Raw genomic sequence first — 26582 nt, 5'->3', positions numbered from 1 at the left:
TTAATTCTTTGTGGCTTAGAGAGAATTAATTTTGTGCTTACACTGGCGGGCTGTGGATTACATCCGTATCCGCCTCTCCTCTCCTTCCCTGGGGCCAGTCAGAGGAGGCAGGCGTCTCGAGATGGAGAAAATGAGGGAGTGCAAGAGAGAGGGGGAGCAGAGATTCTAAGAAGTGTCATTTCAGAAAAGGCCTTTATTCTCTCATACTCACCATATCTCCATTTTTATGAGCTGCCCTCAGTGCAGTGGCTCTTCAAATACGTGTTTTCTTAATCTTTGAGTGCGTGTCTGTCTGAGTCTGTCTTTTAACCCCTGATGCAGGTTGACACTGTGTCCAGGGGCAACCTCTCCACAAACGTTATCTGTCTCTCTTGGTCTAACCCTTCCCTTTGCCTTCGGTTCTGTCTGTGGCAAATGGTAAAGTGTTTGCAGTGGAACTGTGCAAACAGCCAGTTCTCAGACTGCCATTTTATGCCTGTGTTTTTGATTCACAAACACATGAGACAGTAAGCATAAGATTCATTAACATAGACATTCATTCTGGACACCCAGGGGGTCGTTGCTTTTGGTTCTTTTGAAGACATGTTTTTGTGAATGTGTGTCTGATGTTAATTTTATTTATATTGCTAAAACACTAAAAATTTTACAAGAAGAACCTAGTTAAAAAAATAAGACATATATTTTGCAATGATTAATTGTGGCACATCTTAGATAGATAAAACTATGTAATTATCTAGCTTTACCAGTTATTATCAACGTGAAGATAGAGTGATGTTTTCAGTCAGTTTGATAGCATTTGTGCAGTATCTGCCAGGTATCTACCATAGACTGATCTTCATTTATTTTTAGATGTTTATCATGCATTTGACAAAGAATAATTTTTAAGATCCCTGGAATAAAAGCTATTCCACAAACACAGACATCCCTTTCCCCAGTAACACTCTCTAGCTCCTCCTGAGGGATCCCAAGGCATTCTCAGGCCAAAGAGGATCCATAATCCCTTCAGCAAATTCTGGGTCTGCCCACAGTCTCCTCCCAGTGGGACTTGCTTGGAATACATCCAAAGGGAGGCATCCTAATCAAATGCCTGAACCACCTCAGCTGAGCTCTATTGATGCAAAGGAGCAGCGGCTTTAATCCAAGCTCCACCGGATGACAGAGCTCCTTATCTCTAAGGCTTAGCCTGGCCACCTTACAAAGGAAGCCCATTTCAGCCTCTTGTGCCCTGGATTTTACTCTTTTGGTCACGTTCCACATCTCATGACCATAGATGAGGGTTGGAACGTAGACATACCAGTAAATTGAGAGCTTTGCCTTTCAACTCAGCTCTTTCTTCACCACGACTGACCGAAGCAGTGTTCTCATTACAGAGGACAAGGCCTCCATCCATCAAGCCATCTCCCATTTCATCCTTCCATCACTTGTGAACAAGACTCCCAGATACTTGAACTCCTATGCCTGAGGCAGAGACTCATCCCTGACCTGTAATGAGCATTCCACCTAAGTTTAATACAGTTGAAAATGTTTAAATTAATTTTAAATAAAGTCAATTTCCTTAAAGAAATTGCTGGTAAACTAAGGGGTCATTCACATGTTTTGTGAATACACAATTTTTTTTCTTTGCAGCTTCCTTGCATCCACAGAAAAATAGCATTTTAAGTGGCCTAAAATGTTTTTGTTTGTTTGTTGGTTTGTTTTTCGACAACTGGTGCAAAAATTCTAACCTAACCTACAATCCAAGCTTGTCAGACATAATAACAACAATAATGGCTGACTTAATGCTTGTGTTTGTGCTGCAGATGATACTAAACTTAGCTGCTCAACTACAGCAAAACTTTTCTATACTGTATTACATCATTATACTTCAGTTAGCAGACAAGGCCAATGAACAATAACATATGCAACATACTTGACTTATAATGAATAAGAACTTGTCATAGAAGGAGATAATTTTGTATTTGATGTTTATAGTTTGTACCCAGTGCGCAAGCTTTTTTCTTCATGCTCCTTGCCTTGTTTCTGGTTTGTGATGTATTTTTGTGGCAGTGTTATAGCGCCACATACAGGCCTAGCATAAGTACTACAATGTTTTGGGTCATTTGGGGGTTTTCAGTGTGAATGAAAAGATTTCTGGAAACAGAGTCATGTTCATTAGGATATTTTTAGACTTAATTAATTATTTAATTTACATATGTAAATTAAATTGTATATTTAGTCAAACATTTTAAAACCCTGATTTTTTTTAAAATATACAATCAAGAACACATGGCATTGTAAGTCAGGATCAATTACATGGTTCTCATTTTTATTTATTATAAATACAAAAAAAAATCTAACCAATTCACAATTTTATCTGCTCTTTATTTTTCTTATTTTTGTCCTATGTATGATTCAGATCCTGGACCCCCGGCTGGCATCAAAGCTGTGCCATCCTCTGCCAGCAGTGTCGTAGTGTCGTGGTTACCCCCTCACAAGCCAAATGGAATCATCCGCAAATACACAATTTACTGCTCCAGCCCCGGATCAGGCCAACCGGTGAGTTATAAGAGGGGAGGATGAAGTTTTGGGATGTCAATCCTGTGTGAGAGAGAGTTAAGGCGGAGGAAGACTAACGTTAATCATGGTTGAGTGGTGAGGAGGACAAGAACCTCCTTATCAGAGAAATACCTTTAATTTTACATTTTAAATGTTGCTCCGATATAATAAATTTCCTTTAATTAGGTGCTGTTCTGCTTATGTGTATTTTTATGGTTCTGTGTGTGTGTGTTTGTGTGTGTGATGGTGTGTGTGCTTGGAGGGGTGTGTGTGTGTGTGAAACACAGAGAGAGAGGGTTAATGCTGCAGTCTCAACAAGATGTGTGTATGAAATGAGCTCCCCTCATACTGCAGTGTGTGCGTGTGCAAACTCACCCTCCAGCCTCATTTACATATCTGCGTCTCATCACGTTGCCAGGACAACCTCATCTGTTCATCAACCAGGGTGGAAAACAAGCCGAGAGCAAACACACTCACTCTCACACTCTATCTCTCTCCCTCTCTCTTTCACACACACACTCATAAATGCATCACACCAGCAATATAGAGGTACATTCATCCACAGCATGCAACTAATGTTTTTCTGACTGTGTGAATTCAAAAGCAAGAACTATATCCTGCTTTCATACACACTCGCACAAACACGTGCATCATATAGACCTTTGAAGAAATACACATATATCTTGTTCTAAGCCTCCCTCACTCACAAATCACTCTTTATGTCTACGCATCTATCCATCTATCTCTTTTTTTCAATCTCTCTCTCTTTTCTCTCTGCGAAGCCCCCATGCAGAGTTTGGGATGATTACTATGTAAATGAGTGCGACTGGAGAGAGGGAAGGAGGGATGGAGGGGGGTCAAACACTCCGCACGGGGAGTACTTTTGTTCCTCTTTTCATTATCTCGCTCTATCGTTCCCCGGATCACCGCTATCTCCACGCTGGAGGAATATTTTAATATCCGTTACAGGAACACACACACTCTGTCACTCCTTCCTCCCAGAGATCTTCCCACCCATACAGTACAATCATCCCTCCATCCATCTGTCCTTACCTCCATCTATACCTCCGCTTGCAGTGGAGAGGATGGAGACAAATGTGCAGAGGAAGGCTTTTATGTGTACGTAAGAGTCAGGAAGGAAAATACAGAGACTGTTGAGAAGGCGAGGGTGTTATTGGTGGAAAGGTGCAGCGAAAAGCGAGAAGTGGGCCTGCAGATGACAGGGAAAAGCCGCAACAGAGGAAGAAATGAATGAACAGTGGGTAAGGAAAAGAAAGGGAACGAAAAATGGAAAAGGGAAGGAATAGGGAAAATGAAAAGGGAAGGGAAGGGAAGGATTTATTTAAAGTATTAAGCTGACAACAACCCAGCTAACAGCGACAGAGTTTAGCGACACTGCTGTTGTTTCCCATAGGCTTTACCAGCCTGACATGTTTTCTGACTCTTCGGCCTTTGACTTGTGAATCACGACCCTAATTTCATCTGTGGAAAAGCTGGTATCTTTTAGAAATGTGACTTAGTGTTGAACCACCAAGGTGTAGTAAAAAGTGATTTAGGGGGCTGGTGGATAATGCGAGGTGGTTCCTGTGCTACATTTGTGATGGAGCTTTCTTTTTATTACTCTATTTATAGTTGAAAGCACAGCAAGAAAAAGAGTAGCCAAGGATGAATTTGTAGGGTGTGTTTGTGCCTGTGGATGCTGAGTGTGTGTGTGTATGTTCCTGAAGGCTGCTGAGACACCTGAAGTGTAGGTATAGACTAGGAGTTGAGGGAATACAGGTATAATTGGTGGTTAGGTGAAAAGTGAGTGTCAGGAAGAAAAAGAAGAGTGATTCCTCCTATGAGTGTGTGTGTTTCTGTGTGTGTTTTGAGGGGACAGTGATGCGAACATGTCTAGACAGTAGACACATGGCTGGGTTAAACACACTGCAATTACACATCCACCTCCAGGTCATGCATGCCACTCTGTGCATCCGCGTGTGTGTGTTGGTGTGCACTAGTTTGAGTCAAACCATTCTTTTTTTCTTCTGTCTGTTTGTGACTCTCTTCGCCTCCACTCCATCGCTGAAGCCTGCTGTAGATGTGACTGTTCATGATATCTGAGACTGACTCATTTGTCTGTTTGCTGTTCCTCTCTCGTATCTCCGTTTGTCCTCCCCGAGGACAGATGAGAAGGAGAGGGATTGAGCTGTTCTTTGCCTCCCCAGTCCAACCCTCCTGCCTCTCTTTCATTCAGTGTCAACCACTTCCCCTCCCTCCCTGTAGCATCATATGTCCACACAGTTTTGGCCCATAATAACGTAATATGCCCCCAAAACCTTTCTACCTTCAATCTCATTGTGTTTTCTGTTCCACTTCTCAGCATTAAAAAAGAAACAGATTTAAGATGTACTTGGTTCATCTAAAATAAGCTCATCTTAACATGTTGTATTGGGTTGACTCCAAGCCTTAATAAGTTGAAGAGGCACATCCAATGATTATTTCCTAAAAATTTTATTTAAATCTGTACATTGTTCCATGAGATCCTTTACTAACAGACAGAGTTGACTGCAAATAATAAATGGCAAAATTTTAGGCCAGTATTTGTAAAACTGACTGAGTTATATAAATTTATGTTTGTGTTAAGGTCAGTTGGCTGTTGGCAGGCATCTTGCATCAGTTCTAGATTTACATCCAGTGATTACTTTCTGCAAATTTCATTAAAATGCGTCCAGTGGTTCATGAGATATTTTGGTAACAGATATACACACAAGCACACACACACACACACACACACACGAGCATGGACAAAAAACGTCAATGTCCACCTTCCCCTTTTGACAGCAGGTGATAAAAAAATAACAAAAAAGTCATAAATATTGTGCATTTTAAAAAAAGTACACTAGTATTTCAGTTTATTTGTGTTGTCAACATGCCCATGTTTACCTGTAATATTTGTTAAACTAGTGATAGTCAAGATCACCAGTCTTTGTTATTGTTGTTTTATGAGGCTTTGTAAAATTGCAAATGAAACTAATTTAGTTTGAGCAGCAATCAGTGTTTAGATTGTCTCCCAATGTGATGAAACCATGCTTATTTTAAGACAATGTCTATTTGAGTTTGTAATGCTGTGTCTGATTATTACCAGGGAGATTTTTTTGAAATATTAGTATTTTTTTGGTGTTTTTCTCAGGAGAGAAATCTAGATCACAAGATTGCCCAGACTATGTAAAACTGTGTTATGACTGTCCAAATAAATCTCCCAGTAATCAATCTTTGAGTCCTTTGTTTGCATATAATTCAAAACCCCACGGCACAGTAACCTCTGTTTTTTAACAAAACTAGATTTCTTTGTTTTTTTTGTGTTGCTATACTTTAGTTTATTGACATTTATCTTAAATATATTACTTGTTAACTATACTAGTCAAGCAGCATTAAAACTAAGTAGAAAATATTATCACTCGATTATTTTATTACCTTCCTTCCTCTTTTTTTGACCAGATGCCAAGCGAGTATGAAGCCAATCCAGAGCTGTTGTTTTACCGAATCACCCACCTCAACCACCGGCAGCAGTACCTGATCTGGGCTGCAGCCGTCACCACTGCCGGCCGCGGGAACTTCAGTGATAAAGTGACCGTGGAGCCAGCAGCCAAAGGTGAGAGAGCTGTTTGATATTAAAGTAACTTAGAGCAGGGGTTGTCTGTCTTTAACACCAATAATCTGTGAATGCTGATGATTTAGATTTAAAAATATCAGGAGGAATAAAACACTTTGTATCTTCTGAATAAGTGTTAAAATTAGCAAATTATTTTTTACACAAATCAAGCCAATTACAAAACCAGACTATGGGCATTATTTCTAACAATATGACTATTAAGGAGAACAAAAAATGACTTATTTTTTCAAAATACTGTAAAGTTTTTGTTTTTAATATTTTACTTTGTTAAATAAAACCATTAAAATATGTTCTAAGTTTGCAGTTTATACAGTTTCCTGAAAATAAGTTGCAATATTTTAGTTTAAATCTATCAGAAACCTATAGTTACCAGGTTGTCTAAACTTTGCTTTAACTTGACAAGAAAAAATAAGCTTTCAAACAAAATTTGAATTTTTTTTTTTTCTGCAAATGACACCCGCTTTACATGCGTTACCTTAAGAATTACCAGATTTTCCTTAGTTTTTATTGCCTATTTAGACTTTACAGATGTGAGCTATTGATTTCAGAGTTTAGAGTGCACCAGAAAAATGCCCCCAGTCAGGAAAAATGATAAAAGTGGAGCAAAAACAAAGACAGCAGGTGGAGTGAGAGGAGAAAGAGGAAATGACACAACAGGAGTCGAGTAAACTACAGAGCAGAACAATAAAGAGGCAGAGTATTTAAGAAAACAAGAAAGGCAGTCACAGCAAATCAATAGACTCTGTATTAAAAAGGAGAATGAAGGAATACAAATGAACAGAGTGCACCTTCACCGTATCGCCACATTATCCTTTTCCTTATCTGTTCATTCCTTTGACTTCTGAGTGCAAAGGTTCGTTAGTGTACTCGTACGGGTGTCTGCCTCATCTGATCAACGGCTGTAAAAAGCTTGTGTCCTCCAGGTTTGCCCACTCAATACTTCATTCAACCTTAACATAAGTGCACTAGAGCACAGGCATAAAGACACCAAGTGAAAGGGGAAAAAGAGAAAGCAGGTGGTGTGTAGTCACAGAAAGAAAGGTTTTGTGACTGAATTAATAGATATTTTTTCATGTGCTCTCTGCTCTTTCTTTCTTATCCTCCTTTTGTACTTTTTTGCTGGATAACGTCAGGTTTAACTGATATTTCTTGTCCTGTGAATCTCCAAAAATGCAATACTTTTTCACTGCAGCTAATCCTGCCTATTGTAGAAAAGGGAAAATAAATGAACTTCTGTTTTAATATTTATGACTACAACATATCTATTCAAAACATTTTAAATAGCTGGTCAAGATTATCTGATTAGAGCATTTTTTTGGGCTACTCACCTGTTTTGGTCCTACTTTGTTGTTTTAAGATTAAGTTGTCTTTCTTTAAAGACTTTTGCTGCCTTCGTATATCTTTCTCTTTTTTTCATCTCTCCATCCTCCAACAGCTCCTGCCAAAATTCTGTCATTTGGAGGTACAGTTACAACTCCTTGGATGAAAGAGGTGCGGCTGCCCTGCAGCTCAGTGGGTGAGCCAACACCTACCATAAAATGGACTAAAGACAGGTGAGAATCTGTTCCAGAAATGCTTTACAAAATTACCATGACATGCTAATGAAATCAAATCACTTTTAATATTTGGTTCAGCTGCAGCAGGATGCTGTTTCTACTATGTAACATTTAGACAAATCATTAATTTTCCTTTCCTATAATGATAATCTTTCATTTTCTTTTTGTTAGTGAGGACACAGCAATCCCAGTGTCTCTCGATGGACAACGTCTTATTCTGACAAACGGGACGCTGGTGCTGCGGTCCGTCAAAGCAGAAGACTCTGGTTATTACACATGCACAGCTACCAACACGTTGGGCTTTGACACCATTATAGTCAATCTTTTGGTACAAGGTAGGAAGTGTGTCAGAACTGTAAAAAAATAATCTATTTAGGAGTATAGCAGTATAGGAAAAGGTGTTAATGTCAACTCTTCACGGTGTTGTCTCAGTTCCTCCAGATCAGCCTCGTCTGACTGTGTCCACCACCTCCACATCTTCCATCACTCTTGCTTGGATACCAGGAGATAATGGAGGAAGCTCCATCAGAGGTAAGTTATCAAAAAGCTCTGTTTCTATGCAGTGACCCCTATACTTCACGTTATATTCCTCTTATCTGCAGCTTGCACATCTGTCAAGTCCTTGTTTCCTTCCTGTCTGCCTTTGATGTGTCTTTTACCTGCCGCACTATCAGTGTCCAGTCTGATCTATTAGTTTATTGAATATCATCCATGTTTTATGTTTCCCTGTTGACTGTGTATCTATCTGATCATCTGCTTATTGCTGATCTCTGTGTGTGAATGCCCATAGAGTGTGAGTCTGAATGGGCATGTATAAAAATGTATTTTCTATACATATCATCCTTTTTTTTGTTATCCTGTGGAGGTGTTGCAGATTCATCAGTCTGATTCCTTGCTGCTCTTTAACCCTTCCGTGGCCTTTAAGTCAAAAAGACCCAAAGTTACAGGCACTTGAGGAGGGTTAAACCTAAAAAACACAATCAAATAGCAGACATTCTTTGATTTTAGTGTTTAAGGTATAGCTGTTATTTTGTTTGTTTTTATGTTTTGTTTTTTATGTGGTCATAAAAAGAAAAACAGCGAAAACTTTAACATGTTGAAGTCCGAAGCAAAAATAGAAATTTATCTTTTGTCCAAGTCAGTAACAAAATTGCTCCAAAAAGCCCAGAGAAATGCTCTTTTTTCCATGCATTATGCACATGCAAATGTGAAGCAATAACAGCATTCTGGTCTTGCAGCTTTATATTCAAACACTGACACTCGACCAACTTGTATTTGCATACGTCATCCTGTGCCTCATATATGGATAAATCCTTGCTGTATATCTTGTGTGAATATCAAAATGCCTGCCTGTTTGTGAGGCCATCTGTGCAATGCCTGCAGAAGGCAATGCTGAAGTTTCCCATCATCTTTTTTGCACTTTTTCTAAAGTGGCATCTGTGCACACTTTAAACTTGTCATGAGTTCTTTCTTTCATCTTTTGTAGGAGTAAAATAGAAAATATCCTGAAACCAATACTGATAATCTGACAATCCAATACATTAAAAAAAATCAGCGTTTTACCTTTCAAAACAGTTTTACAATAGCCTTGGATTGCGTTGCTCTGGTCTGAAATTGTGCCATTCTGTTCTGTCACTGACCATAAAACTTACAAAGACAGCTCAATCTGCACATGGTAACCCATCAAATGTTTCAGTGGACTCTGTCACACCATCTGTTAGAGAGAAACTTAGGAGTAAGAACGATGATACTAAGAAACACTGGGAGAGAAGCATTCATATATGCATAATTACATACAAACAGGAGAAAAGACAGACAGAAGATTAGATGGAAAGATTCTGAGAGCAGGAGGGAGGCTGGCTCTTAGAGGAAGCTGAATATATAAACAGTCATCATATTGCCATCCCTCATTAGCATAGATGCTCAGTCAGCGCCATCCCAGGCTTTGGGTTTGTAGGTAACTAATGGCGGCATAGATGGAGAGCAGCAAGACTGTCATCCAACTGAAGCGTCACTGGGCGAGGAAAAAAAACTGCCTTTAACTGCCATCTGGTGGAAAGTAGAGGTACATCTGCCATAAAGTTTGGTAGGGCCGCTGTATAAAACCAAAATGCCTTTGTTTTTATGCAGGTTTTGTTCTACAGTACTCTGTGGACAATACAGAGGAATGGAAGGATGTTTTCATCAGTTCTAGTGAGCGTTCTTTCAAGCTGGACAACTTACGATGCGGGACCTGGTATAAAGTCAAACTGGCTGCCAAGAACAGCGTCGGTGCTGGTCGCATCAGTGAGATCATTGAGGCAAAGACTCATGGGAGAGGTAAGAAGGGTAAACAGAAGACTATTCTAATTTCTTTAGGTGATTACAAATAAAAGACAGTATATAAAAATAACAAAACAATGAGGAAAAATTAGAAAAATGTGCTCATCATTGAATAACCAACTGCTCTGTTATACATTCAGTGGTTACACTTTACAATATACATGCAAAATTCATCTAAATGTATACAGAACATTAGATTCAGAATAAGCTCAAATTTTGGAAATACTTTGAAAAAAATACAATTATATAATGTATGTTTTCCTAATGTTTTTTTATTTACGGATTACAAATATGTGTATTTCTTCTTTAATGTTACATTCAAAGAGGATATTTAATATAGCTGCTCATAAAAACTGATGATAGTGGTAGTAATAAACTATTTGTTTGCATCTGTCAGTATATTGCTCATTAAATATTTTGCACACATAGTACTGAATTACCTCTGTAAGTGAACTTGTTGCTACAGTGTTTGAATGTATAAAATTCAGAAATATACATTAGTGGTTTGTATTGCTAATGGTAATTAGCCTGGATGTTGAGCACGACTAGCAAACCAAACAGTGAAATGGGATTTTCAAATTAAAACAGTAAATGAACCAAAACAAACCCTAATTCAACAAACCCTTAGCAAACCTAAACCTAAAGTACAGGACCAAGACAGCGACTGTTACTTTTAAGATGAATATTTCACACAGTGTACCTGTGTTAATATATGTTATATTATCAAAGACAACTGCTACAACCAATAAAAGACTAAGTTTGCTCTCGAAATCATTCAGGGTTTTGTTTCTTTAGTTCTAATAATATGAAAACATTTAAGATATGTCAACAGATATGACAACTCTTTTTATAAAAATATATTTACAATAGTTCAAACTAGCTCGATCTCCATCAGCTTCACCAGTAAGGTGCTGCTTGCTTACTCACTGATGTCTTTGTGGATAGAAAGTCTAACGTTGTCATATACAGTCATACTCAGCCAGACGAAACAAACTAGTTCTTTTACTTCCAAATTTTCACCTATGACTATAACTTTTCATGAGGTATTTAGCTGTCTAACTTCTTCCACCGCTGACTTTTGTTTTTTACTGAACATGTTTCCAGTTTATCGTATTTTCTACTATTTGATATTTAATGTCACAATAAATGTGATTATTAGTAAATCTGACCATCTGTGGACAAACACTTCCTAATTTTTGCTTTCTCAGAGCCCCAGTTCAACAAGGATCAACCTGTCTTCACCTACATCAACTCCAGCCATGCCCGCCTCAACCTGCCGGGGTGGGCCAGTGGAGGCTGTCCAATCACTGCTGTCACACTGGAGTTCAGACCAAAAGGTGGGTCCTTTAGTTTTCAGACTTTGTTTCATTGACCTTAAAGTTTCAGTGAAAAGACATGTATTTAAACATTAGGACATTTAACTTTCTTCTTTCCTTTGGAAACTGATAAGAAAAAAATTTGAGTTGATGTTAGTGTGTGTTCTTGAGCAGGTACGTGGACGTGGCAGACTGTGCGAACCAACGCTACCACAGACGTGTTTCTGGCGGAGCTGCGCGAGGCCACCTGGTATGAACTGAAGATGAAAGCGTGTAACAGCGCAGGCTGTGGAAACCAGAGCTCCCAGTTTGCAACGCTGGACTATGATGGCAGTGAGCAGAAGATTCTTTTTCTTTATATTTGTATAAATAGTATTTTTAACTGCTTTAATTTTTTTATTACAAAGTACCACAAATTAAAGTTAGGAAGGTTTTATAACTAATACCTTTCTGGGTTTGCACAGGCACAATTGCTCCCATTAAATCTCCTCTGAAAAAAAATGACGATGTAAAGAAGCTGTTTTCTATCGGCTCCCCTGTGATTCTGGTGACTCTTGGCGTTGCACTGCTCTTCATTATTCGCAAGAAACGCAAAGAGAAGAGGCTAAAGAGACTAAGAGGTGAGAAAACATTGATGAGGAGAGGAAACATTGTAGGTATAAATGAGAGCGATGAGTTACTATTGTTGTCTTGATTTTATATGGGAAAATATTATTTTTTAATCCTTTGCTGTCCTTTAGATGCTAAAAGCCTGGCAGAGATGCTGATCAGGTACGATGTTTTCCTGTAGTCCATCCCGGTTAATCAATTAGAAATTTTTAAATCTGTCTTCTAAATTTGTATTTTGCATTTTCTAAAACCCACAAATGATCATGTATGCTAATCTTGTATCTTTGAATTAGTAAAAACAACCGCAGCTTTGACACGCCGGTGAAAGGACCTCCTCAGGGCCCCCGGTTACACATCGACATCCCCAGAGTGCAGTTGCTAATTGAGGACAAAGAGGGCATCAAGCAAATTGGTGAGAGAAAAAGCCAGAAAGTTTCATGTGCCTTTACGTCCCTACACAGGATACTGGACTGTTTCATCAAATATGTTTTGAAAAAAACTTTTTTTTTCTTTGTCTCAAGGTGACGACAAGGCTACTATCCCTGTGACAGACACAGAGTTCAACCAAACTGGGAATCCTCAGAGCTTCTGCACTGGTGTATCTGTCCATCACCCTGCCCTCATCCAAAACACAGGTCCTTTGATAGACATGTCTGACATCAGACCAGGAACCAGTATGTGTTCTCTCTCATCACTGTTCATTCTACTAGTGTTGCACAGAAGGCTCTACTGCACATGCTTTAAAGGGAAAGCTTGGATTTGTTGAAGTGGGGTTCTGCAGAGTTGTTATCAGCAGTCAGTTACTCACCGGCTGTAGATGGCAGTCTGAACAACCTCAGTTTGGAGGTTCAGAGAGAAGCTCTTATGGCTGGTCAGACTGAGGCTAATATAAAAGCAGATTTCTGCCATCCTAAAACAAATCAGTTTTTAAAATTTCATACCAGTTCATCCTTACACAACTGCCACTTTGACATTAGATGGTTATTTACATAGAAATCCATTGTAATTTACACTGAATACCATATTGTTCCACAGTTTCCTATTATAGTTCTCTGTGTAAAACATGACTTGCATAATGAAACATGTTTACTATAAGTGGGCAGATAAAATATATAATCAAAAGGAGTTGTAAAAATCAATAAAGTTTTGATGAACTGCTGAAAAAAAGTATATATTTTTTATTACTTTTACTTCATTTTATAAGATGTGTTTTACACAGACTATTATAATAGTAGACTGCAGACCAACAGATTTTAGTGTAAATAACTAGACTTCTGTGTAAATAGCCATCTAACCCAAAAGTAAAAAATGATGTTAAAGGTTTAAAAAATAACAATTGCTTGAACTTGAATGAAAGTTTTCAGATTTGCGTTGTTTTCGGACAGCAGAAATTTAATTAAAAACTGACCCCAGTCTAAATAGCTGTTAGCTTGACACTTTTACAAAAACTTCTCCCTGACTCTCCAATCTGAGATCAGTCAAACTGCTGTCTATGGCAGGTAAATAACCGACAGCTGATGCTTGCTTCAAAAAACCCTGCTTCAAAATATCTGAACTATCCCTTAAAATCCTGGTGATATAATCGGTGTAAGCATGAACTGCGTACAATTTCTACATATCTGCTCAGTTCATGGTCTCATTTCAAGTTAACTTCATGGTATTGGTAAATCTTAAAAAAAAAACAACATTATTTTGAGTGAAACTTTTTTTGTGAAGGTCCATTTTTTTCTTGGCCATAAACACCCACTACCCAAATGCACATTCCTTTTATTTCATCTTCCATTTATCACCAGACCCAGTGTCAAGGAAGAGTGTGAAGTCAACCCACAGCATCAGGAACCGATACTCCAGTCAGTGGACTCTGACCAAGTGTCAGGCTTCCACGCCAGCCCGCACTCTCACTTCAGACTGGCGCACAGTTGGCTCCCAGCATGGCATCACTGTCACAGAAAGTGACAGCTACAGCGCCAGCCTCTCACAGGACACAGGTTAGTACGAGGGTGAAATGACACTTACAGCCGTTAACATGTACCATATAACTGTGCGGAGGAGTGACAAGGAAAATGTCACCTTTTTTTGTTTATAAACTTGGACAAAATGTTCTCACCTTTCTTCTTTCGCAGATAAGGGACGCAACAGTATGGTGTCCACAGAGAGTGCCTCCTCCACCTACGAGGAATTGGCAAGAGCGTATGAGCACGCCAAGCTAGAGGAACACCTGCAACATGCCAAATTTGAGATTACTGAGTGCTTTATCTCTGACAGCTCATCTGATCAGATGACCACAGGTACCAATGACAATGCAGACAGCATGACGTCTATGAGCACACCATCAGAGCCTGGGATCTGCCGTTTCACTGCCTCACCTCCCAAACCCCAAGACTACGATCGTGGCAAGAATGTAGCTGTGCCCATTCCACACCGCGCCAAGAGTAAGATTTTTTATTTTATTTTTAAAGCATTTATTATTGAAAATATTTGATGATATAGTTGCAATATAGGTCCAAATTTTGTAAGGAAAATAAAGACACATATTCACAGCTGAGTTCAACTGTGCTTTTCCCTTCCAGGTGATTACTGCAACCTTCCCCTCTACATGAAGTCAGATCCCTTTTTCCGAAAGCAGTCAGAACACCATGACCCATGTCCAGTGGTTCCACCACGTGAAGCCTCTATTCGTGGCCTGGCCCAACGAGTGTACCACAGCCAGGGTCGTCATGTGACTATGGACTCTGCAAAGCAGCAGGCTTTATCCATGGGCCACTCTGGGCTTTCCAACCTCAGTTCCTCTGCGGCTTCCTCCGGAGGAGCATCAGGAGGTGGTGGTGGAGGTGGTGGAAGTGGAGGAGTGTCTGCTAGCTCTAGCAGTTCCACACTTCCCCAGAGGACTCTAACCATGCCTGGCTCCTCTGCTGCAGTGGCTCAGACCGCAGCCGCAGCTGCTGCAGCCACTGCTGCTGCTGCTGCAGGGGCCTCATCCACCTCTGGTGGAGGCGGAGCAGCAGGGGCCACAGGTGGGACCCCTGGAGGTGCCTCCTCTTCTTCCTCCAAGATAGGAGGATCCAGAGACTCTCTCCTGGAGAGCAGCTCCTCGGGCTTAGGCAGACTACAGAAGCAGAGGGATGGGGGCTCGGGGGCTTACTCCAAGTCCTACACCCTGGTGTAGCCTGCCATGACAGAGGCCTGTCACTGTAACTTTTAATACAATGCTGGTCAAAAGCCAGCCCTTTGCCTGGAGCCTCTGTGGTAAATCGGGGTGAGGACCATACACATGCACAGCTTAGCCGTCAGTGCCTGTGCTGTGCCAGCCTGCAGGGAGCTGCTTCCTGTTAACACTACTGTTTGAAAGGGTCAGAGTTGGATCTCCACAGCACAGGGGCCTGCCTTTCTTTCTGCCTGATTGCTTTCTGTTATTATTGTGTCATTTTTCTCTCTTGTTTTATCACCCGGGAAATCACTTGCCAACACATAAATGATTTATCTATTCACCCCATACTTTATTTTCTGGCAAGGACACAGTACTTATGCACAAAATGCTTTCTATGTGCTCTGTCTTGTTTTCCACATCAAGACAGCTCTGGAATGAACCAAGTTGCTTGGGATGTGTGTTGAGCTTTTAGTTTTGTTATTATTATTTTTTTTTATATGGAACTTTTCTGGTCTCTAATGGAAGGCAAGCTCATATCACAGCATTGTGCCACAGCAGGATGCTTTTACTGTATGCATAAACCACCAGCCTTGGTGTTACATTGGTCCTGCAAGGTCAGTCCACCATAAATTTGTCCAACAGAGGCAGCGGAAGGACTGGTGTCCTGGTATACATGCAATGGATGACACAGCATCGTGGTCAAAATTGATGTTTTTATAAACAGACTCAACACAGAGAAGGTAAAAAAAGTCAAGCATCATCCAGACTATTTTGTTGTTCAGCAATTTTTCTGTTTTTTTTTATTATTATTTTTTCCAGATGATAATGGAAGTATAATCTCATGTGCACTAAGAGAAAGTTAAAATAGATTCAGAAAGCTTCACAAGCCTGCGTGTGTGTGCGCGCGTCTGTGTGCGTGGGTGTGTATATGTGTAAATATATATGTATACATGTGGCAGGCACACACCAACAAATGGACCTTTTTAAAAATCAATCTGTATGCTGAACTCTTGGGCAGATGTCTGTGTCAAAACGGAGCCGCCTCCCCGTTGTTTGTTTTGTACTTGTGAAAGGGGAACAGTATTGGTGATGATGATGCTGACGATTTAGAATTAGATTTCATATTTGATCCAGGATTATTAACTCTGTTTTGTTAGCTGTAACTGATGACATGGTATAGACATGACAAAATGTTAAAAGAAGAGAGTTCAGAAGAGAGTATTTACAGATTAGAAATAGGTTTATCTTTTTATTTCTTTTGCATTTTAAAGCAAGAAAGAGAGAGACCCCTTTATGGCTTGCAGTACCATTAATCCATTCACATTACCTGCACCTGTGATGTCTTTTGCCAACCTCTCCCACTTTCCCTTCCTTCCACCCAGTCCCCCATCATATCCATACAGTGTCACTGTGACATGTTGCTAGTACATTGGCTAGACAAAGACAGACAGATTGAAAGAAGAGGTATTTAAAGGAAAGACAGGCAGAAAGGCTTTTTTGACTTTCAGTGACAACTTGAGTAGATCGATTCAGCAGAATCCTTGTGATGTGTAAAAAAAAAAATCATATTTGTATGATCTTAAATATATGAACAGACAGATTATAGCCAGAGTGAACAAGTGCTGACAGAATTTAAAGATGAGTAGCAAAGACATACATTGTTTTCTTTAGAAATGAGTGTTCTTTAAACTAAAAGAACTCTTTTAAAGTCCTTTTTAAATTTGATTTTAGCATTATGCATGGTACTGTTTCTATTACTTTTTTATCATTTTGTTTCCCAAAATTTCAAGTTATAGTCCAGATCATTTAAAGCAAGGTTTTGTGGAAAGTTTCTGAACAATTATTAACTTACCTGCTCTCTGAATGGACCCAGTTTGGCATCGAAGAGCTTAATTCTGACTGAACCGATGAGCTAACAGCTAGTCTGAGTGGAGACAGGACCAAAATGCATTGCTGCCATTCTAACATTCAAACACAGTTTATAATTTTTTATATTGCCGTCAATTTTCCGTTACAGAGTCTTTCAAATAAAATTCTATAATTGTTTGTAAGTGCAAAAAGCAGCAGGTAGCTGTAGCAATTCTGGTGCCGCCTGGGCCACTTCTGACAGGAATATTATAATATTTCTGCGAGAATAACTGTGTAATATAAAACTGACAATGGTGTAGAGGTTTATAAAATAGCATTTGCATGAACTACTTTGAAATTTTTGAGGCTGGGTATTTTAAGACAGCGGTAACCCACTTCAGTCTTGGGCCCTCTTGCACTCTGGCTGTCAGCTAGAGCGCAAGAGTTGGGTCAGAAAATGTTTTTTCTTCAAACTGAGGTCATACAAAGTGCTATCTACAACAGGTTTGTTCATAATCTTTCTACAGAGCCCAGCTTTAAAAAGACCTGACGTGTTGCTTTAATCCCATAACAAAGATGTTTCCAAAAAAGAAAAGAAAAAAAACAAGAGTTTCTCCAAAAGTTTTGCAATGGTCAAACATAACATCAGGGCTCTTGCAATAGAAAAAAGAAAAATATATCGTATATGTTTGTTTTCAAAAGTATGTACATATATATTTCTATTTAAATATATAGCAAATATATGAATATTGAAAAAAAGCAGAGACGTATAAAAGCGTTCTAATTGAAGAGATATATAAAAGATCACAAGACAATCGCTCAGAATGAAACATCACACAAAGGAAAGACGAAAACCAAGAAAGGAAGTTGAAACGGGTAGCACAACTGTGGATGGAAGATCTTGGAGAGAAAGGACATGGTGTGAAAGAAAGCAAATGGTGTAACTGAGGTTTGAGGGATGAAATACTGACCCCTCCACCTTGTGATTTTGTAAAACACACGCACAGTAAAGTGAAAATATAGTGTGAGATTGTGTTGCTGATTAACTGTGGTCTACGGCTCAGTGCAGAATGTGTGGTGTTGATTAAGAAAAGAGTAAATCAAGGACAGACGATACAGTAATCGAGCCTCTTGTGTTATGTTGTACTGTAGCTTCCAAAGGTGTGAATGCCATTACCCAACTCTAATTACTGAACACAACCAGACCAACATGTTTTTCAGTTTTTTGATTTTTTTTTTAAATCTGCAGGCCAGTGAACATACCATGCAGTAAAAATGATAACTGCAGATAACCCATGTTTCTTCTTTCATTTTAGTCTTAAATTTAACAAAGACTTCTTGTGGTTTGCTTCTCATTAGTAATGCTTAAGATGCCTTTCATTTTGGCCTTTATGTTTCAAGTGATGCAAATACTTGTCCTGAGTGGAGAAAAAAAACAGAAATAAAAGCGTGTTAGGGAAAGGGTTAGTACGGTGGCCGGCAGGTGCAAACGTGCAGCAAACAGCTAAACGTGCTGCTAACGGTAAAATGTGCTGCAAATACATGAATGATGCAAACTCACAAACACACACACAAAAAAAATGCAACATGCTGCAAAAGAAAAGTGCAAATAAGACACACCTAATTGTATCTGGATTTAAAGCATTTTACATTTTTTGTTAATACTTTTATGAAGATTTTTTTTTTCTCAATAGCTTCCATGTCTTAAGACCAGGTAATAAAAAATTAATGTGGAATTGTTTCATCAGGTGGGTGTGTCTTATTAGTTCAGTCTAATGAAACAATTCAACAGTACCTTTTCATCAGAAGTTCATATGACATGGAAGTTATTTACATTTTCTTTTGGTTGGTTCAGTAATTTCTTAATGGCCCCTAAGTGAACCACCATGCTAAGGAGGAGGGAGAACACGGAGGTGAGCTGACCGACATCTCACTGCCAGCACAGAGTCAAACGTCAGGAAGACACCGCTGAATCTGCAGAGCTCAAATATCCAACATCCAACCTTGAGTTCTGCTGGTGGTCTGGTGCACTTCCATTTTGTGGAGTTTGCAGCTTTTTACATGCTGGTGTTTTTTGGTGTTTGCAGCATTTTTACTTTGCATTGAGTTTGCTAGTTGTTTGTTTTTGCTTCTGTCTATTTTCTGTGATTGCGCCTTTTTCTTTTGCAGTGTTTTTTCTGTTGCATTTGTTTGTTTGTGTTTGTGTGTTTTGGAGTCTGCATCATTCCTGTGTTTGCAGTGTTCACCATTTGCTGTGGGTTTGCACCTGTTGGCCATTGTAGGTCAGGCCTGTTTTTACATTCAAAAACAAGGGCTTCCTTCCTTCGGTTGTATGGATATTGGTTGGACTGATGAAATAAACTTCTAACCAACCTGCTTTCCCTGGTTGTTTAGTGAAGTTGATGCTGATGTTCCGTCAGTTTGCTCAAACTAAATGTAATTTTTGTCTTTAATGAAATTTCCACCAAGGCTGCTGTGAATTATTAACCAAAAATAAAAAGTCTATCAGGATTTGTTTTATTTTATAACTTAATGTAATACATTTGAAAAAACTAACATTAAGTCCACAACAAAGCTAGCCTTGAATAAGTAAAATTTTAAAGTAATTACTTCTGGGGACCTTAATAATTGTTTGAACTATGATTTTAGAGCATTAAAAAGTCTCCAAACTAAATGTCTCTAAATTGAACACGTTTTCTTGTCTCATTAAGTCTTGCTATTTTCTGGACAGTTCTAATCTTTTCAGTGGAAAAAGTTGGTGGAAATTTCCTTAAAGGTTTTAAAATACATTTAAACTGACTGCAGAAAGCTGTAACTCTGCATCGTACACCCTCCCAAACCTTTTTTTTACATCAGAACCTCCCCTCCCTTTCCTCTTCACCTTTTTGCCCCCCACAATTACTTCTGCACCCTAACTAAAGACTTGTGTACATAGGGAGGTGTTTTGTATAAATGAGTACTATTTTGGACATCTTCACTAGAAACCAGGGCACAATGTAAACTTTGAAATGGAGTTAATATGATGAGGAGTCAATGAAAACTATAAGGATTTGAAAAAAGAAATAACTGCTGTATTCTGATTTATAAAGCAGTTAAAACTTGTCAGAGTGGACCATGCATATTTAATTAATTCTATTGTTTTACTATTTGATTGGACATTTGGTTGAATTTTTCTCAGCTTTTTCTTTTTTTTTTTTAAATCTGTTTTGGTTTAGTTTTTCTATTTTTAGATTTTTTTTCCACTTTCGGGGGAAGGGCAGCAGCATTGCATGTTAAATTTTGTTGGTTATCAAAGGAAAAGGGAAAAGGTGAACTGAAAGAGGGGTTAATAAAAAGAAATCTAAAGAATCAGCAGTTCTTTGAAATTTTATGGGGAAACTTTGCTTCAGTTTGCAATTGCTTGTGTTTAACTCAACATTTTTCTTTTCTATGAAAATAAAAGAAAAGCAGAAAAAAAAGTACTCAACACCTTGTGCAATAAAGCTATCTTTTTATAAACAGTGATGATGTTGTTTGTTCTTTCCAGTCCTTGTTATATTTTAGATAAACTCTACGAGGACACTAATGGAACCTTACCTCATCCTGAGCATCATAAAAAAAAAAACTTTTTTCTGTTTGAAGAAAGAATAAAAACTGAAAAGTGACATGACTTGGTTCTGAAAAGACATTTAAACTTTACACTGAATATTTTTTTGGATTTTAAGTCATAATTTATTATATTAAAGTGGATAAACCGGGTTTTATTAAAACAAAATCTGTTCAAATTTGACCAACAATGACAAAAACAGGTTGGTGAAAATAGGAAATGAATAAAAAATCCCAACAGATAAATAAAATCCTGAAAAACAGATATTTTTAGGAAGCAGTTCATTTAAACGTTTAGCTGAAAAACAAAAACAAAAAAGCACGATCTTCAGAATACTTAAGATGGCTGTCTATTAATCAGCAACTGAGCTCTATTTTTAAAAGCTGATAAAATGTGATTCAGTCAGGACACTACACTGAATCTAAGTATTTGACATTTGTTTTCTATTTTCTTTAACTGTATTTTAAACAAAACTTCAATTAGGTTCATTCAAATTTCTTTACTTTAACCTCAATAAAACTCAAAGTTGTTGCTCAATAATTCGTACCTATATTAATAATATTAATAATAATAATAATAATATTAACAATAAATCTAGGCATAAAATCCAGGCAACGTGGTTGGTTTGTCCAGTTTAAAGTCATATACTTTGAATAAAGGTCTACTTATAGAAGTTAATGCTGCACATGCAGATATTAAATTAGACTTGGTGGGAAAATTTTCAGTAATGAATAATTCATAAGCACTAATTTAAAGCAGCAAGGTTGAGGCTGTGAAGTGGAAAACAAATTTTTAGATAGATGTGGCTTCTGTAAAAAGATAGAAATAATTATTTTTATTACAAAGTTGCCTTAATTTAAGCAAAGGAATACCCATTAGCATACTTAAGATCAATAAATCATATTTAAAAAGAAGCTCCAACCAGATGTTTTAGTCTAAATGAAGATTACAATTGTTTAAAATGAAATTATTTGGTGAATAAAACTTTTCAGAATGATACCAAAATGAGTGCACAAATCAGGCACATTCATTCATTCAAAAAACATGCTACATGGGTAGAAACAAAATAAAGTTAAATATAAATGGCTTCATAAAAGAAGCTTGTGGACATGACCTGAAAACAACAACAGTTTCAAAACACTAGAGAGCGCCATACTGCAATAAAACAACACATCAAGTCTAACAGAGGACTTTATTAAACTGTTTGGTCAAACATTGACAGGTTTGCTTTGAAAGGAACATAGTTATGTATTCAAAATAAGTTACATGTTAACTGCAGCACATTCACACACAATCACGCTCTCACAGGCCATCTGTCATCACAGCAGATAAGAACTATTCATTCGGGCATTTCTTTAAATATATTATTCACATGAAAGTTTAAATGACTTTACAAGCAGTGTTTGACATGAAATATATTGCTGTGTGTGTTACAGTTTACTTTCTGTCATGAGAACTAAAATTGAACGTATGTACATTTGCAAATGAAGCCTTCGAGTTCATCGAGTCTTTAACGAATCCACACTTGCCCCACCTGTTTCCTGCTGCCTCTCAGACTCGTCGCACCTGTTCCATCACTCTCTTTCGTCTACTTCCCGTTCTTATGTTTCTTCTGTTGGAACTTCCTGAAGTGGCTTTGGATGGTGGCAGCGGCTTTTTCAACTTCAATGGGGCTGAGCGGAGGAACCAAAGGCGTGGCGCACAACCCGTTGCTGGTATTGGAGTCTGAGCGCGACAGAAGCCAAGGACAAAAAAGTCAGAAGTCTCACTCATAAAGACAAATACGAGCAATGAGTGAGTTCAAACACATGGTTCACTCATGAGCGTAAATATTATTCTGGAAAAAAAACAAGCAAGTGCTGAAAAGTTGTTCAAATCAAAGGGCAATTTTGAGGCACCAAAAATCAGCGCACTAAAAATAGCCAGCATTAAAATGAACTGCTAACACTTACTCTTTCGGTACACCCCTATGCTGTTCCTCCTGAGGCCATCAAACTGCAAACAAAAGGGTCAAATCATCATGTTGGCAGACACATTCAAGTTAAGCACATTCTTCTGATGCACAAAATACTTCAGACTGGAATGGAAATTATCGGCATTTCATACTAATCAGGAACTTGCTGAAAACATTGTTCACATACTTACAAGATTAGAAACAAAGACAGTTTATCACACCATCTATTGTTAATCTTTTCTTCTAAGCTGTACAGAAGATCCTGTACTCAGAGAGCAAATGTTCAATGCACACGTCTGACCGCACCTGCCTTTTTCTTTTTATCCAGAGCTACAATAATGACCTCTAACACAAATCCGCCTTGATTGGGATTACAGCTCAAGCAGAGGAGCGGCAGGAAAAGGCTGAGAGCTGGTCAAACTTAGCATGCTTACCTGCAAATCTGGCTGCGTGCCCGGGTTCAGGCTGATAACACCGGTTCTGTGACTTTCACGAATGATGTCTACACTCTGATTTCACTGAAGTTGGCGAGGTGAACTGAAACTATGGTCAGCCTGAGATACGTTTCAATCCTTCTGAAATGGGGTTATTTTTTAACAATTAATATCTTACTTGTTGCAGATAGCAAGTTCAGTTCAGGGAAACAGTTTAATTCTGCTCAGACTGCGAGCTCGTGACTGGGGTCAAAGCCTAAGTGGATTGTCGCCGTCTTAACTCAACTCCAGACTCAAAAATTGAAAGGGCAAACAGTTAGCAATTATTAGTACCTAACAAGCTAAATCATTACAGGACCTTTGAAGAGAGTTTGCTTTTGGCTAACTCGGGTACATTTATGTCTAAATTGCTTCAATGTTGATTAATATGCTCTGTCCATTTTCAATGATATTATATAAATAAATAAATTCAAAATAAATTTAAAAAGTCATCTAACCTGCACCTGTAAGTGCTACAGCTAGCTGCTGCTAGTATTAACACTCGTATAAACTGTAATGACATTTTGAGACAGGGTTTGTTTTAAGACAAACAAACATCTACTTTGGATTTAGCATTTAGAATAAGCTGTATCCGTCTGGTCAGAGCTAAACTTTATCTACAAGAGTTATCTACAACAGGTAAAATAATAATTGTTCATAACCTTTCCACAGAAAACCTTCAACGTTTTATTTCTTTAATTTGCAGCAGATTTGTCACTTTTTCATATTATGTTAGCTTTGTTCACATTTAAAAATCCTTTCATCCTGGTCTTTCCCTGTGCCTGTTTTGTAGCGTCTTTCTTCAAAAACAAATTTTAAAAAAAGGTTTTTGGCCTGAAATAACCTTCAAACAAAGGTATAAACATTGTCCAAACTGATGAACTACAATTTGTGATGCATGTGGCAAGATGTGCACCCCTTGACCTAAAATGAAAGGTGCTCTATGCGGGAATCCTCAGGAGGACGCAAATAACAGTGCAGCTGTAAACAGAGTTCTTCGTTTTTTTTTGTTTGTTGTTTTGTTTTGTGTTTTCTTTTACAAGGATCTGTCGATTCACTCACTGGAGACGTAAAAGTCACCATTCTACTGAAGCACAGCTCAACTATATGTTTATCACATTATGTAGTTGTTACTGTTGAATGTTCAGCCACTAAAAGTTGCATTTTTTTACTTTTACATCACTCCCCATCTGAAACGTGACAAACGTGACAAACGTGAGCAGCTTGTATTGCTGCTGTGGTGAGTCACATTTTTTTTTCTGTAGCTAACAGAACATTAGACAAATTAATAAAAATAAAGACTGAAGTAAAATAATAAAATAAACAGCCATGTTAAAAGGTGGGCAGCTAATTACTCTCGTTCATGCATTTGTCTCCTCCAGGCTCGATTATTGCAACTCTCTGTTTGTTGGAATCCATAAAAAACATCTTCAGAAGCTCCAATACATTCAAAACAGTGCAGCCAGGATTCTTTTGAGGGCCCGCAAATCTGCCCATATTACACCTCTCCTGCATGATCTTCACTGGCTTCCTATCAAGTGCAGGATTCAGTACAAAATCGCGCTCATCACCCATCAGTGTTTAAATGGGACCTCACCGGATTATTTGAAGGACCTTCTCATTCCTCACTCATCCACCAGATCTCTACGATCACAAGACTGTAACTTCCTTCACCTTCCTCGCTCCAGATTGAGGTCCATGGGAGATCGGGCTTTCGCTGTCGCTGCCCCCCAGCTCTGGAACTCTCTCCCAGATTATTTGAGAGCTCCCCAACCATTGATTGATTTTAAAAGAGGCTTGAAGACTTTTTTATTTAAGCAAGCCTATTCTGCCTCTACATGTTTTTTATGATGTTGTTTTTATCTCTGATTTCAATTGCACTGTGTAGCACTTTGAGATTTTTGTTAATGAAAAGTGCGGTATAAATTGGATTTATTATTATTATTATTATTATTATTATTATTATTATTATTATTATTATTATTACTTGATATCAAATTTTTCACTCATTCACTATATGCTGCATATACTGTAGTTTTTTTGTCCATTATCTAGTTCACTAGAAACTGGTCACATGGTTCAGTAAAAATAGTGTACAGGAGTTGTACACTACCTTAGTGGAAATAGACCATAACCCACTGTAGCCTGAGCCAACACAGCAGGCTAGAGAATGCTAATGCTAATGTCTGACTGCAGTTCTTTATTGTGATTTTCCGGCTTGTGTCCTGAAACAGACTTGTACGGATGCGTTGTCCCTAATTGCTTATATAAACTGCTTTATAGGGATCGTGAGTGAGTGAGTGAGTGAGTGAGTGAGTGAGCATTTCAAACACAGCTACTGTTCCTATAAAATAAAATGCACTGAAGGTATGCATTTCGCCTGCTGCCAGGCACCCCAAAACTTTAAACATAGTTCTCACATGATGTGTTAGCACTAGAGTGTGTGTTGGGGATGAGTCTCAGCTACTACCACGCTCAATTTTAGCTTAGCTCAATATCTGTCAAAAATAGACTAAGTTATAGCCATTTATTGTGTTGGCTGTGGTTGATTAGCTGTGGCAGCCATCTTGAATTAAATTGTCAACAAATTTTAATCAGTTGTAGATGATTACTATTTGAGTTTCATTAAAATCTGTCTAGTGGTTTATTAGACAAACAAACACATGCACACAAGACAGACAGACAGGCATGCTCACCCGCCTTACATGGCAGTAGGTGATAATTGGACATGTACACAGTGAAGTCTGGTGGCTGTAAGAATTTAGTTGTATTGATGTGAAAGTATAGTGTTATCAACTGTAATGAGTTTTTTTGTCTCGTTCTCACTGACCTCTTCTGCTTTGCTGCTTTTCCGGCTGTGTGACACGGAGTGAACCTGCCAAGGCAAAGGCTGAGAGACCATGTAAGGTAAAGGCTCTGGTTTCCGAGCAAATTGGATCCCTATCTGAAAGTGAAAAAGGAGTTTCAATTAGAGAAGCCATTTGTGAAAGCAAATAAAATCTCATAACCGAGGTATGACCTTTCATACCAGTAAACTCTTTTTTTTTAAATACAAGTTACAAAGATATTGGCTTCATATTTAAATATTACATTAAGTAAACATCTGAAAGCAGATTTAACATTAACAGCTAAATACGTATTAGACTAAATCAAATCATGGCAGATAAAGTGTTCTTTAACAATCCACATTAAAATTCACATGCTTACAACATACCTGAATAACACATATTGTGCTTGTAGTTTAGTTTATAAAGTTCTATTTTTCCCCCTTTTTTGTAAGCCATTTGCCATTATAATCACCTTACCGATTCTACCACTCTGACCATCATATACATGGCTGTTAGCATGGTGATCAACATCTTGACCACTATTCCCTGCGAGTCTCTAATAATCCTCGGGGTTCTCCTTCGTTTTCAATCGTCAGCTTCAGTCCTGCTGAGGAAAACTTAATTCTATGCAGAAAACAAGTCCAAGCAATCAGAACTTCAGTGCAGCGAGAGCAGGTGAAATGAAGGCCAGCTGACCACGGCGTTGATTATGTCCACTTGTGCACACAAACATATGCACTTCACAGTCGCAG

General features: G+C 38.3%; 2 protein-coding genes across 3 annotated transcripts in view; one reads left to right on the top strand and one right to left on the bottom strand.

Moving 5' to 3' along the window:
- LOC108243520 (Down syndrome cell adhesion molecule-like protein 1 homolog) overlaps window positions 1–20493 on the top strand; it is a 103580-nt gene extending 83087 nt beyond the window's left edge. The window contains exons 21-35 of one of the 2 annotated variants that reach the window (XM_017428991.3): window positions 2396–2535; window positions 6016–6169; window positions 7626–7743; window positions 7918–8081; window positions 8179–8277; window positions 9877–10065; window positions 11277–11405; window positions 11559–11717; window positions 11849–12004; window positions 12125–12155; window positions 12287–12405; window positions 12515–12628; window positions 13787–13981; window positions 14117–14425; window positions 14564–20493. In XM_017428991.3, the coding sequence (XP_017284480.1) occupies window positions 2396–2535; window positions 6016–6169; window positions 7626–7743; window positions 7918–8081; window positions 8179–8277; window positions 9877–10065; window positions 11277–11405; window positions 11559–11717; window positions 11849–12004; window positions 12125–12155; window positions 12287–12405; window positions 12515–12628; window positions 13787–13981; window positions 14117–14425; window positions 14564–15159 (2672 nt within the window). In that variant the 3' untranslated portion in view covers window positions 15160–20493. Of the gene's footprint in view, window positions 1–2395; window positions 2536–6015; window positions 6170–7625; window positions 7744–7917; window positions 8082–8178; window positions 8278–9876; window positions 10066–11276; window positions 11406–11558; window positions 11718–11848; window positions 12005–12124; window positions 12156–12286; window positions 12406–12514; window positions 12668–13786; window positions 13982–14116; window positions 14426–14563 lie in introns of both variants that reach the window. The other variant, XM_017428990.3, reaches the window with a different exon arrangement.
- Window positions 20494–21748: 1255 nt separating this feature from the next.
- On the bottom strand, window positions 21749–26582 carry LOC119617699. The gene is made up of 4 exons (XM_037979639.1): window positions 26308–26582; window positions 25833–25946; window positions 22528–22570; window positions 21749–22300 (listed from the first exon to the last, which is right to left on the bottom strand). The coding sequence occupies exons 1-4, from the start codon at window positions 26359–26361 to the stop codon at window positions 22164–22166; spliced, it is 348 nt and encodes a 115-aa protein (XP_037835567.1). The 5' UTR covers window positions 26362–26582; the 3' UTR covers window positions 21749–22163.

The sequence above is a fragment of the Kryptolebias marmoratus genome, linkage group LG2 (genome assembly GCF_001649575.2).
Source record: "Kryptolebias marmoratus isolate JLee-2015 linkage group LG2, ASM164957v2, whole genome shotgun sequence".
NCBI classification, from domain to species: Eukaryota; Metazoa; Chordata; class Actinopteri; order Cyprinodontiformes; family Rivulidae; genus Kryptolebias; species Kryptolebias marmoratus.
The sequence above is the reverse complement of the archived record's forward strand: the minus strand, read 5'-3'. Positions and strand labels throughout refer to the sequence as shown.